Source organism: Leucopleurus acutus (genome assembly GCF_964270905.1).
Source record: "Leucopleurus acutus genome assembly, chromosome: 7".
NCBI classification, from domain to species: Eukaryota; Metazoa; Chordata; class Mammalia; order Artiodactyla; family Delphinidae; genus Leucopleurus; species Leucopleurus acutus.
Genome location: NC_139150.1, coordinates 6,340,837 through 6,355,438, shown reverse-complemented (window position 1 = coordinate 6,355,438; position 14,602 = coordinate 6,340,837). Strand labels below are relative to the sequence as shown.

The 14,602-nt window shown below is 39.2% G+C and overlaps 1 protein-coding gene across 5 annotated transcripts in view; it reads right to left on the bottom strand.

Annotated features, from left to right (window-relative positions):
* The window catches only part of FNBP1 (formin binding protein 1), a 141,038-nt gene that overhangs the window by 19,936 nt on the left and 106,500 nt on the right, over nucleotides 1-14,602 (bottom strand). For 3 of the 5 annotated variants that reach the window (XM_082843488.1, XM_082843487.1, XM_082843489.1), the window contains exons 7-10: nucleotides 14,031-14,159; nucleotides 12,598-12,744; nucleotides 10,452-10,649; nucleotides 9,321-9,503 (exon numbers count right to left, since the gene is read on the bottom strand). In XM_082843488.1, coding sequence (XP_082699614.1) covers nucleotides 9,321-9,503; nucleotides 10,452-10,649; nucleotides 12,598-12,744; nucleotides 14,031-14,159 — 657 coding nt within the window. The remainder of the gene's footprint in view (nucleotides 1-9,320; nucleotides 9,504-10,451; nucleotides 10,650-12,597; nucleotides 12,745-14,030; nucleotides 14,160-14,602) is intronic. The other 2 variants (XM_082843490.1, XM_082843491.1) reach the window with 2 other exon arrangements.

The following is a 14,602-nucleotide window of genomic DNA, read 5'->3' as shown; positions in this document are numbered from 1 at the left end:
GAGCACCGAGACAGGAAGATATACTTTTGACTCCAGAGAGGATCAATGAAAAACAAATTTGGAGACTGATTCTGCACTTTAGTGTCAGTGTCGGTGGCAACACTGAAGCTTTAGGTTTGTTTCTTCACATAAAACAGTGATAAGTGCCCCCGCCAACTGCTGCATTTCGATGGCATTGCTTCCGCCACCCCACCCAGCCTGAGTATTCCTTCCCGTCTCCTCACACAGGCTGAGGCCGAAAGTTTCCATCCCCGTGAAGTGACAGATGGGACGTCTAGTTCCTCAGAGAATGTGGGTAAAAGGGACATTAAGAAAAAACAATCCCCCCCGACCTCCCTGCCATGCACTCTTCTTGCCTCTGCTGCCTCTAAAAATCTGGTCGGTTCTTTTTCATCATCGTTAGGATCATCTCAGAGAATTCATAGAGAACACCGCCCCCAGCCCCAGATTCAAACCCAACAACCCACAGTGTATGAAATCAGCCTCAGCTGTTTCTAATTCATCAGAAGACGTGTACTTTGATACCTTGATTCCCGTTCAAAAAAATTGCTCTCTCTCCTCTGTGCATGTGATTTAAGTAGAAAATATCAACCGTGAGTTTCTAGACTCCTACCTACGCTTACATGTCAGAAGCTGTAGCTAAGCTGTGGCCATCAAGTGCTTTTCCTTAAATGAGGCTATTTTCATAAAGAAAGAGAAATTTATCAATAGCCAGGGATAAGCCAGGGAATTTAGAAAAGAGATTTTGCTTTAGAACCAATTAAACAAAGGCAAGACAGGCTTGCCTGGGAGTGGGTGGAAAAGAAGGGACCCGGATAATGTAATTGCAAAATTAGCTTGAGTTTGCCAAGCAGCTTACACGGGGGCTTGTGACTGAAGTTCCTAGGCTGCTTATGAGAAAATGCCAGGCTGCTGGGCTGGAAGTTTGTGATTCAGCAAATAGCTCACCACTAAGGCCACCAAAGACCTTTCAGCTAATAGTCTCAAAGACTTGTGTGCGTGTGTGTGTGTGTGTGTGTGTGTGTGTGAGTGAAAAGCAAAACAGAAGTGATTATTCCCTAATGCCAAACCAAGGAAGTTCAACTTGCTTCTAAAACTAAGATGAAGCCAAGTAATCTTCAATATAAAAATAAAGCAGACTCGTTTTTCCTTTTCCATAAACTATTGTGCTATAACACTTGAAACCTTAATTAAGTGCTTTTCAATTTTCTCAACTCAATCACTGAGCCTGAAAGCTCAGTACTTTGTTCTCATGCTGAATTGACTTAAAAGAGATCAGCATGTTTTCTAGAACAGAGATTTTGGTTTTGTTTTCATTTTTGTTTTAATGCTAGAATGCGACAAAACACAGCGTGAGATACACTGCTGCAGAGGTCAGCAAACCTAGTAAGCAGTCAGTGTTCACTCATACATATTTATTGAGCCTCGCTATGTGCTATGAGACCCAAAAGAACTTTCTCAGTGATGGAAATGTTCTCACATCTGCACCGTCCAATATAGTAGCCGCATATGGCTGTTGAGCCCTTGAAGGGTGCCCAGTACAACTGTGGAACTGAATTTTAAAATTTTAGTTCCTTTTCATTTAAATTAAGTTAAATTTAATTAAGTTACCTGTGGTGAGTGGATACCACATTGTACCACATAGGTCTAGACTGTGAACAGGTGTAAGGTTTGCACTAGATAAACAGGTGCAAAGAAATCTGTAGTAAACGACACTCTAACTTATGACTTATAAATAGATGGCCCAAACAACAACAACAACAAACGCAACCCTGATCATCTACAGAAACGAAAGCAATTAAATAATAAATGATCCCTTTCGCTTGATCAGGAGTTAGTCTAACTGACCAGTTAGGTCCCTTTCAATAGATAGTCTATATTTCTGTGTTGTTATTTAAAAACCAATCCCAGTAACTATGCCTCAAACAAACTTCATGTTACCATTGGAGATTCAGGTCAACAGCTGCTTCTAGATCCAAAGAAACTCGAGGTTTCTGGAAAGTACCTTCAAAGGTTCATTTTGTCCTATTCACCTTTTGAAGCTTGAATTCTTTCGAACAATACTCTCACCTATGATTCATTTTGCCACAGAGGAATTTTTATTTCTACCTTCGAGGCAGAATAGATTTTCTGAACTCTCTGGAGGGGCCCCTAGGATACTGGCTGTACCAGGGTTTGGAAAAGGGGCCAAATTACGTATATTTTTAATGGCTGTGGCTCTAAGAGGATCTCGTTTCACCTGCTACTGGAATCAAACACTTGCTCCTGGGCAATGGCACGAGCTGCTTCTTGAGTTTTATTATTTTTACACCCAAGCCATCTGTGTGTAACTTCTCTATTAGCTTCAAAGTAAGGGCATCAAGCAGCAGTTCAATACAAGGTTGGTAAAATGATTTATCTCAAACAGAAAGACTGCCCGAGAATGTTATCTTTAGCTGCTAGCATGTGAGCAAAAGAACAAATAAAGGGCAAAAAAGAAACCCTGGCATCCGAGAGACTCCCAGTTTATGGATCCAATTTCTCCCAAATTCATACTGCTGCTAATGACTGATGTTCATTTAAGATCTTTCCTTCTTGTAGAACTCTTCTCGGGATTTTATTCTGCCGTCTAAGAAATGTTTAATTTAATAAAATATTCCTTTTCCTTAGGGCTGGAACAGTCGCCAAATACTGAGTCAGGTTGAAAAATTATGTATATATATGTTTATGTATGTACTGAAACATGTATAAAAGTATGTATAAGGATAACCATAAAATATTGTCATACTTTCTCAACAGCAGCGCATAAAATGCTGGTCTTATCCCTGGTTGAAGTGTCACAGTTCATCACTGTCCATAATTTTAGGATATTCTCAGCTGTGGTGTTGGAGACTATTACGTAACTTACACATATTTGAAGTACAGTAATGGGTTATGGGGTTAAGAGTTTCTTTTAATAGATTTAATGATTAGTTTGACTATTTACCAGGGCTATGGAATTAAAAGTAGAAACAACACCGAACACTAAAGAAATCATTTTAGAAAGGCTTAGGAGGCTCTTTTCATTGTCCATAAAATCGTCTTTGATTTCTTAAATCAGCTATGCACAAGGCACCCATGTATTTATGTAGCAACTTAAAGATTTCGTGACCTCCAATTCTCGAAGGTGCCTGAGACCTGAGGTGGAGCCCGGCATCATTCCTGCATGTCTCCCTCAGGTCCCCAGCATTTTTCATCTGCTTCTGTGGCTCCTGGGGAGGAGCAATTTTCAACGATTATATTTGCATTTATTCCGAATGATCCAATACATAAACTCCCTCATATCTAATATTCATGTTTATGTTCATATTTAAATAAAGTTTATCAACATCTGTCATCCTCTTAAGACTCCAGTGGTAAAGAAAACCAAATCATGAGTTAAGCGTTAATTTTCTTAGCAACTTGAAAAGATTACAGTCACCTCTGTTAGACTCTGGACCTTTGTATTCCAGAGGTCTAATAAAGAAACACCAACAAAAGCACACACAAGAGAAACACAAATCAACAGTTGACTCTGAAGATTTGTTGCACAATGGCACGGCACCCACAAAACATACACCAAAAAACCTGATTAGATTCAGGACATGCATGGAGGAATTGTGCTTACCAGCTTGAGAGAAAGCTTCGTGTAAAAATTGAAGGGGTAACAGGGAAAAAAAAAGAGAGCGAGAGAGAGAGAGAGAGAGAGAGAGAGAGAGAAACAACAACACATGAGAAGAAGAGGAACTTGTCCATTACACTGAATTAACATACATCAATTCACCTGGCACTTTGTGAAAATGATTTGCAGCGGTTCTGTGCCAAAGTTCCCAAGAGGGGCTGATCGACCAAAACCTTTCTTTAGCTGCCACGTTGCCAGAGCAAAGTATAAAGATAGAAAAGGAGGGTTTCCGTTTACTGTTCTGGATTGGTCACATCAGCCTGAGTATAAACTAATGTAAGTTTGCGGTCGGTGAAATAGCATGATGATAAAAGATGGAAATAATCACATAGCCTTTTGTTCACCAAATTTCCCATGGAAAGTTTCACACAGACTAAAAGCATTGGGAAAGCAATTAGTTCCACAACATCCCAGTAATATTTTTATCTTAAGGAGATCTAATAAATACGAACACTGGCATTTCCTAAAGGTATTAAGGCAAAGTCTCAAACTGGTAAATGGGAACAAAGGACTGGAAGATGCTCTAAGAACCAACCTCCAGGGAGCCTTTCAGCGCCTGGCTGGAGGTGGAATCATGATGCTCTCTCCCACCTGTGGACTGCATGCACCTCTTGCTCTGCAGAAGGTGTCTTCTGGGACTTTCTATCGAACTCAGAGCCCTACCCACAGGGGTTCTATAGCATCTGGGGAGTTAACAGAAGCTGCTGCTCTTACAAGTTACCTTTAGGAAATAGATAGCCAACTGTCTCAACTACTGAGGTGTACTTACTCCTTGCTATGGATTTCCTGTTAATTATCAGGACACAGCAGCTGCAATTCTGCTAGGCCCGGAGACTGGCAAAACTATACTAATTACTGGATCCAAAACCAGATTAAAAGGCATCTCAAAATTAGGAAAAGAAACATTGGTTCTTCAGAAACAGGTGAAACATGCTTTTTGGCTATAAAGCAGTATTTTGAGAGCTCGGTGCACACTTACTTAGCTGTTATCAACCCTAAAGTTTAGGCAATTGGTAGTAGGATCCAAAAATATGTCAAAGTACCAAAGAAAGTGTCCTTTGATTTGAAATTGGGAGGGGAGAGGGTGTTAAAAATTTCTTAACTAGACTTAAAAAATCTTATTCTTCAGATTAACTCGAAGTTGATACTTCTTTGTGAACAAGCATTAATTAAGCTTTTAAAGAAATTGTCCCTACGGGGAAAAAGACTTTTAAGGAAAGAAGTAGCAAGACAAAACTCTGGGGGAAACAGGTACAGTCATATTCATGACCGCTCTCACGTAGGCAACCTACATGAATGCCTTGAGCCCCTCCTGTAAACTTTAGCACAGATCTGTTCATCACAATTTGAGTTCTTTACAGACAACACTTATGGTGCACAGCAGAAAACTTTGCAAATATCTTCCCTGCGAAGCATACGACCATATACAAATGTTTCTCAGACGTTACTGTGGAAATGTCGCTGATTTGAACTCGGCACTCTATCTGCTTTCCATGTGCTACTTCCATTGCTTAAAGTAATATATTCTTTCTTAAGCATTCCAAAACCAGAATTCTAACATCAAAACTAAGAGCATAGGAATATAACCACTTCATAATAAAAGCAAGTCATTAGGATTGAGAACAAATCCCAATAGAGAGAGGCAATATCGAATTCTCAGACAAATTCACTTTTCTGAAGTGGACAGTGATGGATAATCTACAAGAAGCACCATCCCAGTATATGGTGTCCTTTTTAACAATTATAAACTGCTGTTTGGTCTTAAGCTGTAAGCCAGCCAGTTAGATCATTTCAAATTAGAAACTGAATCGTCTGCCAACAGAATACTTTCAAAGGTTGCATTAAGTGCATTGCAAGACACCTGAAGAACTAAAAAGCTGTCAGTTTCAGGCAACAATTACGGAGCCTGGGGAGCCACGAGTGTCAATAACACATGAGGGCACACAGAGCTGGCGGATCCATGTGTTATTGGGCCGTCACAGGTACTAACCTCAAGTACAAAGAAAGGGGACAGTGAACACGAATATATAAGGATCTGGTTTAAGGTCCACGGAAAGTCATTTCACTGCTCTATGACCTTGCTCAGGCTTCGCTGATTTTTTTGGTTGTTCCTTACGGATCCACGGATCCATCTGTTTCAGACGTGGGTGTGGGTAAGCGTGCTACACGCTGCCGTCTGCGAGAGTGTCATTCTCCCGTGACCAGCTGCCTTTTAGGGGTGAAATTCTGCCGTAAAATCATACCCAGTGACAACAGCTCAGACGGCAATCCCAATCAATGAAAAGGGGAAAAACACAAGATCAGCTCACTGACATTTTTAGGAAGTTTGATAGTTTGGTTCCTTTTTCCATGTAACTTTTCCGGAAGAAGAAGCCTGTGTGGTTGCATCGATACAGTGAGGCTTTTCCCGGTGTCCGGGTCAGAGAGCATCTGGGTCCCCAGTCTTGGTGCTGTCACAGGGGTTAGTGCCTGTGCCGTGACCGTATGACCTAGCCGTCACAGGTTAACTTACGACATAATCCCTAGCTTCAAAAGCATACGTGGGTTTCCCTATCGTCCTCTTCATGAGTTCTTTGTGAAAACAGAGAGACTGAGTCTGCCAATAATCAGCAAGAGAACAAGGTAAAGTAAATAAAATGAAAGTAAGCAGAAGATGGTTACATCTGACAAACGATTGGCAGGGATTTTCAAAATCTTTTGATCAACGACGATGGTATTTTTCCGTACAATTGACTCTAAAACGTGGGGAAAGTATGTCCATATTGTAGATGTAGAAGCCCCTTGCTCACACCAGAAAACGAAATGTTAAGACAATAAAGTTGCTTTGTAGACTGCAAATTGAGAACACACAATCTAGCTTCATTTTTCTTTGACTTCAGTAAAGGTGAAATAATGGTTAATCATGGTGGCATGCCAATCTTTAAAGATGTTCAATGAGGCATTTGCTTACAAATGTGAATGACTCACAACAAAAAAGATTTATCCTACTTAGCTCTTCAGAAACGAAATTATTTATGCGAAGAAACGTTTGCATAGGATTTATACATTCTGATAATAGAAACAAATGATTAAAATCGGGATCTGAAACAGATGTTATTCTCCGAGAATCCTTTTCCTATCTTCGGTGCAACAGTCTTAAAGTTAAAAAGGAGAATAAATGAAATAGCAAGGACTGCAGCATTTTAGTCACGGATCCTGTTAAACATGTACCTTCAGTTTTGAAATTGCTTTAAAATCACATTTATTTCCCCAAACTTCAAATTTTTTAAAATTTCCTCATTTACTTCTATGATGTATTTCCTTTCCTTTTTTTTTTTTTTCTGCACTGCTACTTCCTGAAGAAAAGTACGTCAAATCTGATCCTAAAAACAGATCAATGAAAAATAAGGGAAGCAAAAATATGTTTCTATTTATTTACTGATGCTTCGTGTGTGTGTGTGTGTGTGTGTGTGTGTGTGTGTGTGTGTGTTTATTCTTGAAAACACACCGTTTAGGAAATTTTTTTTAAAAAATAGAAGTTTGCTGAGCACAGATTTGAGGTGTAAGAAATAAAATTTATTTTTGCTAGTTATTTTTTTTTTAAATGGGATAGGGTTCCCTTAATTAATCAGAATAACCTGTTTCTCATTTCACTCTTTTTGTTTTCAAGTGTGAATTTTTTCCTAGCCATCTTTTCTTACACTTATCGATTACTGACATTCTTGGTCTCTTCCTAAACATTTAGAGAACGCCATGAAACATGATTCAGAAACCATGTGCAACCAACAGACTGTGATGTTGAGAGAAGAGTGGAACAGATACATACACAAATGGTAAACAGTCATGAATATTCAACATCCTTCCTTATGAGATTCCAAGAGACAATGCAGAGATATTTTTATAAATATAATAAGTGAGTGCTGTGTGAAGGTTTTGGAAGCAGCAGAGATGGGGTAACTGATTTACAGTTAATGTATAATTTTATAGTCTATAGTCTAGTATAGCGACACAGTCGTATGTTGAAAATTCTTCGATGGGCAAGGAGCAGAGATGGATGGAGAATTCTAAAAGCCAGCATAATGGAGACCTAATTATAGAACTCAACACCAGTCACCATCCACTTCTGAAGCTATATTCTGCCCTCCAACAAGGCCTCTCTTGAAATCTTTAGGAAATTAAATTCGAATTCTTAACCTGGATATGCTGGGTAACCTTAAAACAGGATAATTCCACCAACTGCATTCTTTGCATAAAACTTTGAGATTCCATTATTAAAGGAACTCTGCATATAAAGAAATGAGGTTTTTGTCCCTTATTTTAAAAGGTAACAATGTAGCTATGTAGATATATTTTATATATTTTATATATTTTATATTTTATATTTATTTTTTATTTTTATATTTTATATTTATTTTTATTTTATATTTATATTTTATATATTTTATATATATATAAATATATATATTTACAACTTTTTTACACAGAGGAAGGGAAAAGTAAAAATTATATTTGTACAAGAACACATCCCACTACAACTATATTTCAACTCCCACAGGACAGGACAAAAGAAAACCTTACTGGATATGTTAATGCACTTGATGTTTGTTTACTCATTATTCATTATAAAGAATATCTGGGGATGGCTTAGACTAGACTGACCATTTAGGTTTATTCAGGAGGCCAGGAATGACCTTGTTCCAATCTTTTTCTAAAAAACCGAACTGGTATCTACTTTGGATTGCTGATCAATTCCATAAGACCTTGTGACTTAAGCACATGCGATCTTAGTTAGGATGGCAAACCTGAGTCTGAATAACAACCACTTATGAGTCAATCATGGTATAACAGATTCTCCCTGAGTATGGACTCATAGAATCTCAGGTCATAAGCAGGCTCCCTGGCTTTAAATCCTGGCTCTGTATCTTCCTAGCTTCATCTTTGTATGCACCAGTTTTCTTATCAGTAAAATAAAGAACTCTTAGTACCTAGGTTCATAGGGTGGTTGAAAAAAGTAAATGAGCGCATAGAACAGAGTCTGGCAAACGACAAGCACTCAGTGAATGTGAGCCGCTAGTACTTCCCCCTTTACGATAAATACTGCATTAGGCCTTTTTGCAGTCAGTCTGTTATCAGATATTTAATCAACACCTTGTACATCACCAAACTAGCTAAAGAAACCGCTGTAACCCATATACCATTTCGCCTCAAACCCTGAGGCATAGCTCAGAGAAAAGTACCCTCACTACACATTGTTTCAGTAATTATTAAGCAAATATTTTCTGACTATACAGTGATTTCCAACGCCTCAAATGTTGCTAGCTTTAGAAACGAAATCTAAGTTTCCTTTTTTGGTAAAATCAAGGTAAAATATTAATGACTTAGATGTTTCAAAAGGGAAACGGAGAAAGATCCATCCAAAATGTGCTACAGACAAAAAGAACTCTGGGGTGGCTGGCTCCCCACCCCTCCCCCACCCATCCTGCTTCCTTCCTTCTTTCCTCTCTGTGGCGCTTCTTCTTTCCGGCTATAATGAATCATAGGTTCTTATTGTTTTACGTTATGGGAAAACACAATGGAGTCATTCACAAACAAAATAAGTTATGCAGAACAAAACATGCAACCAAAGCGCACAAGAGAGACAGGATTCCAGAGCAGAACTTACCCCACGCTTTAGACTCCTGAAGCAGTGGATTTTGGGTTTGGAGGTCATGAACTCGTTGAAGCGATGGGAGAGGGGTTCCTTTTGCTGCTTGGGAGACTGGGGGCCGTTGGGAACAGCAGAGGGTGAGGCAGAGGCAGGGGGAGGTGGGGGAGGCTGATGGGGGGATGTTAAAAGGGACATAAGCTACGTGTAAGAGACGGAGCAGTGACAGAGTAAAAAATCAGAAACAAGAAGATAAGACACAAAACAAAAATAAGCATCAAATAATATTTGAAAACCCAAAGCAAGTCAAACACAAACAATTAAATATTTAGGCCATGGTCCAAAAGAAAATATGTAAGGATACGTTAAATGGGAATATGATGAAAGTGGGAGTTTTAGTAAGTAAAGCAACAGAAGAATAGCAAGAAATGTCGACAAGAAGCTCATGCAGACTTCCACATGCAAACTACCGTTCTAATTAGTTACTCTAAACCAGTGTAAGCCAGAAGGGTAAATATTTCTAAACTACCTAAACTAACACAGCTTGATGGGAGAAAATGAAAGTCCTTCAATGCTAAGGTTGTGAAAACAGCAAAGACAGTCTTGAAATATTAAATTATTCTAAGGTTACAGCAGTCACATCGCCTTGATCATACTTTATGCCTATGTTAATGCTGTCATGCACTTACGTATCACACTATAAAAAGAAAACGAAAAATGTTCATGGATACATATGTTAACATGAGTTGGAAACCAAGTTATTAACCCATGGAAACAATTTCAGTTAGATATGCTGATACATGGTTATAGAAATGTTGTACAACTTCCCTTCTCCCAGCCCAGGTAACCAGCAATCTAGGAGACTTAGGAGTGAAAGGCATGATGCAAAAGCCAGAGGTCAGTAATCTGTTAGTGTGGGTGACACGGTGCAGGTGATAACGCGTCTGAAATAAGACACGTGGCCATGGCCAAGGTACCATCACCAAAGAGAGATACTGTCTTAAAATAAAATAGCACACTAGTTTTTTTTTTTTTTTTTTTTGCATTCTGAAACAAGCTTAAAATCTTCGTTCCTTTAAGACTAAAAGATAAAGTGAACGTCTCCACACTTTGCAACACTCATTTCACACTGGGTCCAGCCATCAGTACCTTATTTTTTTTGATGAACGGCCATAACTTTCCTTTGGATTTGCCACCAAATTTGAGCTCTGATTTGCCTTCTCCTCTGGCATTCGAAAGGCTGTTATCTGACACAGTGCGCTTCATCGGCTGGGTGTAATCCTCAAATTCAATGTCTCCAGGCGGCTCAAAACCGGACTTATAAGCTTCTATGGCCAGCTGTGAATCCTGAAATTACACCCATCACACACAAATACGTTCAAATGCATGCAAATACCTTATACACAATGAACTACGATGACCTCATACAGGTGATATTCTAAATAAGTTATATTGATTAATAATAGATTTCCTAGTAATATTTTTTTCTAGTAATATTTTTATCATTAGAAAGAATAATATGTAAAGCTACATGTCTAGCTGAGATTTGAAGATGCTTTTAATAATTAACCATTTTTCTACATTTACAGAAACAAATATTAATTAAGAATGACTTTGCTAAAAGCAGAAAAATTGGGCCATTTATTATGCGATTCCCTTGAAAAATACAGTAGTACAAAACCCGGTTCCCATCAGAAGGTCTTAAAGCAATTTGGCATACACAAAGTCAAAGCAAAGAGCACATAATCTCTCTGATTTCTTTGGTTAATTGTGGTTCAAAGATATGAATTTATTGAATAATTTTTCTTTATGTATATATTTGTTCACAGTCTCTCCTCTACTAGAATGTAGGCTCCCTTCTGTTTTTCCTCCACTGTGTCCCTAGTACCTAGATGGTGTCCGGTGATAATGGTGCAATAAATGTTTGCTGAATAAATCAGTGAACTGATTGCCTACTCTGTGGTGTGCACCCTGCTAGGAACTTTGAGTTCAGAATCTTCTGGGGGTCAGGTGGTGAAGACCAATGTGTAAAGAAATGGCAACTATCGTGCCAAAGATAGATAGATAGATGTATAGTTAAACTGTTACAAAAGCACACGTGATTTGTAATAACTTTCTAACTCAATGATCATCTGATTTAAAAAATCTACTAGATGGGACTTCCCTTGTGGCGCAGTGGCTAAGAATCCGCCTGCCAAGGCAGGGGACATGGGTTTGAGCCTTGGTCCGGGAAGATCCCACATGCCGTGAAACAACTAAGCCCGTGCACCACAACTACTGAGCCTGCGCTCTAGAGCATGAGAGCCACAACTACTGAGCCCACGTGCCTAGAGCCCGTGCTCTGCAACAAGAAAAGCCGCCTCAATGAGAAGCCCACGCACTGCAATAAAGAGCAGCCCCCGCTTGCCGCAACTAGAGAAAGCCCACGTGCAGCAACAAAGACCCAATGCAGCCAAAAATAAATACAAAATAAATAAATAAATCTTAAAAAAAAAAAAAACTACTAGAGAAGACAATTTGGAAAAATCTCAACTTCCTACAGTGAGCCCACGTTTTAATTTGCCGTAGCTATTTCAGTTGACACCGATTTTGTAGGTGTGCCATAGGCGTCAATTGTCTTGCAATAGCAAATCACCCTTCCTTCTTAGTAACAAGAAACCTGATTTTAAGTCAGGCACATGGCCACCCAGCAAAAAGGCTTCACTCCCCAGTCTTCTGTACAGCAGGAGGTGGCCCCTAAGTTTTGACCTCTGAGATCTCTTGAGATGTAGACAGAAGTACAGGGAGCAATTTTAGGAAGCCTCTTTAAAGAGATGGCATGGGCCCTTCTCTATATAACGTTTTCTGGAATTTGGATGTGATGGTTGGAGCTACAGAAGCCACATTGAGTTTGAAAGTCATATCATCAAAAGCTGTGAACTAGGAGAAGCCTGGGTCACTGAGAACTTGCGGACCATCTGCCCATACCATGGTTGGACCCTCTTGCCTCTAGACATCTTTACATGGAAGGAAAAATAAACCACCTTAAGACAATATTGCCATTGTTATATGAACCTAAACCTATACTAGCAGATTCAGCTCTACAATCCTAAGTGTGCCAGTGACTATACTAATCCAAAACACAGAAGGCTGAATTAAAAAACTCTAAAATGGTGCTGCTACTGTGGAAAAGTATTTGTGACCACTGAAAGCAACTACTTTCAGGTGATTAAATACGGTCACTGTGGAAAGGGGCAGGGAAATAATGGGACCGCAAACTCTTAGTTATAAATTAAGTCCAAACTACAGTACTTACATTTTTCGGATCAATTGACTCGGCTGCCTTTACTATTCCATCCAAGCACTTCCCGATGATTGGAATCACCTGCCGATCCAGCTCTGCATACGTCTTCACTGATTCTCCAATTCTCACTATCCTCCTCTCCTCCATCTCTTGTATTTTCTGAAACATTAGAATTTGCATAAAATTAATTTGGTCCACTGTTTTCTGGGTTTTTAAAAAATTAATTAGTTTAATTTTGGCTGCGTTGGGTCTTTGTTGCTGCGCGCGGGCTTTCTCTAGTTGTGGCGAGTGGGGGCTACTCTTCATTGTGATGCGTGAGCTTCTCATTGCGGTGGCTTCTCTTGTTGTGGAGCACGGGCTCTAGGCACACAGGCTTCAGTAGTTGTGGCTCGTGGGCTCTAGAGTGCAGGCTCAGTAGTTGGAGCACTCGGGCTTAGTTACTCTGCGACATGTGGGATCTTCCCAGAGCAGGGCTCGAACCCATGTCCCCTGCATTGGCAGGCAGATTCTTAACCACTACGCCACCAAGGAAGCCCCAATTTGGTCCACTGTTACTTAAGGAAGTTGTTTTTTGGCAGCACTGTTACCTCTAAAAAATTCTCTAGGCGGGAAATAGGCCTATTAAAAGGTTAGAGTTACAGCAACCGTAAATTTCTTGTGCCAGCTGGACACCTATTTTATGAATTGCTGGGCTGCCTAAATGTACACTTTACCCAATTCCATTCCAATTTCAGTAAGAACCCGAAACTCAAGTAGTTTTACTATTAGCACCATTTGGTATTAGATTTTAAACATCTCCTCCATATTGGAGGCACTGCTTCGTCCTTTACCAAAAGTATGGTATTTGGTTAACTGCCTTGACCCAACACAGACTTACATTAACTAGTATACCTGCCTTCTACAAGCTGGAGGTTCTTATCTGCTATGTAGACACTATGACACAAACATTTATTATTTTTTCTACAGTTGGACTTTAAGTTGTAAAAAATTCCCAGAGTGGGAATGTATGTATCTCTTCTCATACGATTTTTGACAACCTAAAGTAGCCAAAAGAAAAACAATCCAAAGGAAAGAACTGTCATCTATTCAAATCCTACACCTGTCTCAATGCTGCTTAGATTCCTAAAGGTTAAGTTGGAATTTTTGTAACCAGAACGGTCCTTTTAGCAAAAAGAGTGTTCATCTGAGAATCACAGTTCTAAGACTGACCAAGAATGGCTGCGGGGGCAAGCCAAGGAAGTTTGCAAAGGCTATCGATTAATCTTGAGATTCATGTTATATTTCATCTTAATGTCAGTCAGTGCTTGATCTGAATGTTTTAAAAAATGATTTGAATTAGAGGAAACTTAGAATTATATCAATACTTAGAATATAAGCCCAGAAATCATGATTCCAAGGCAACATTTTTCTAAGCAAAGCAAATCTGAGAGATCTGAACTCCTTACCTGAAAGATATTGGGAATATGAGTATGGTAATATTCATGCTGCTCGTGGTTGAATTTCTGAAGAATTGATGAGTAATCTGCTTTGCTGTCCTCTGCCATTTGGTGACGCATTTGAGCTTGTTGTCGTGCCTTAGGGCAAAAAATGAGAATACCCCCATGTTTACACATAATAAGTAAAAACCTAGGATTGCAAACTGGAGGAACTGGGGGTTCAAATTTACCTCCCATTTGTTGTATTTAGCAGATGCTGTTTTAAAAAGAAATTGTTTAAACAATCCAATCCAAAAATGGGCAGAAGACCTGAAAAGACATTACTCCAAAGAAGACACATAGATGGCCAACAGGCACATGAAAAGATGCTCGACATCACTAATTATTACAGAAATGCAAGTCAAAACAACAGTGAAATATCACCTCGCACCTGTCAAAATGGCTATCAGGAAAAAGTCTACAAATAACAAATGTTGGTTAGGATGTAGAGAAAAGTGAACGCTTGTACACTATTGGTGGAAATTGGTGCAGCCCCTATGGAAAACAATATAGAGGTTCCTCAAAAAACTAAAAATAAAACT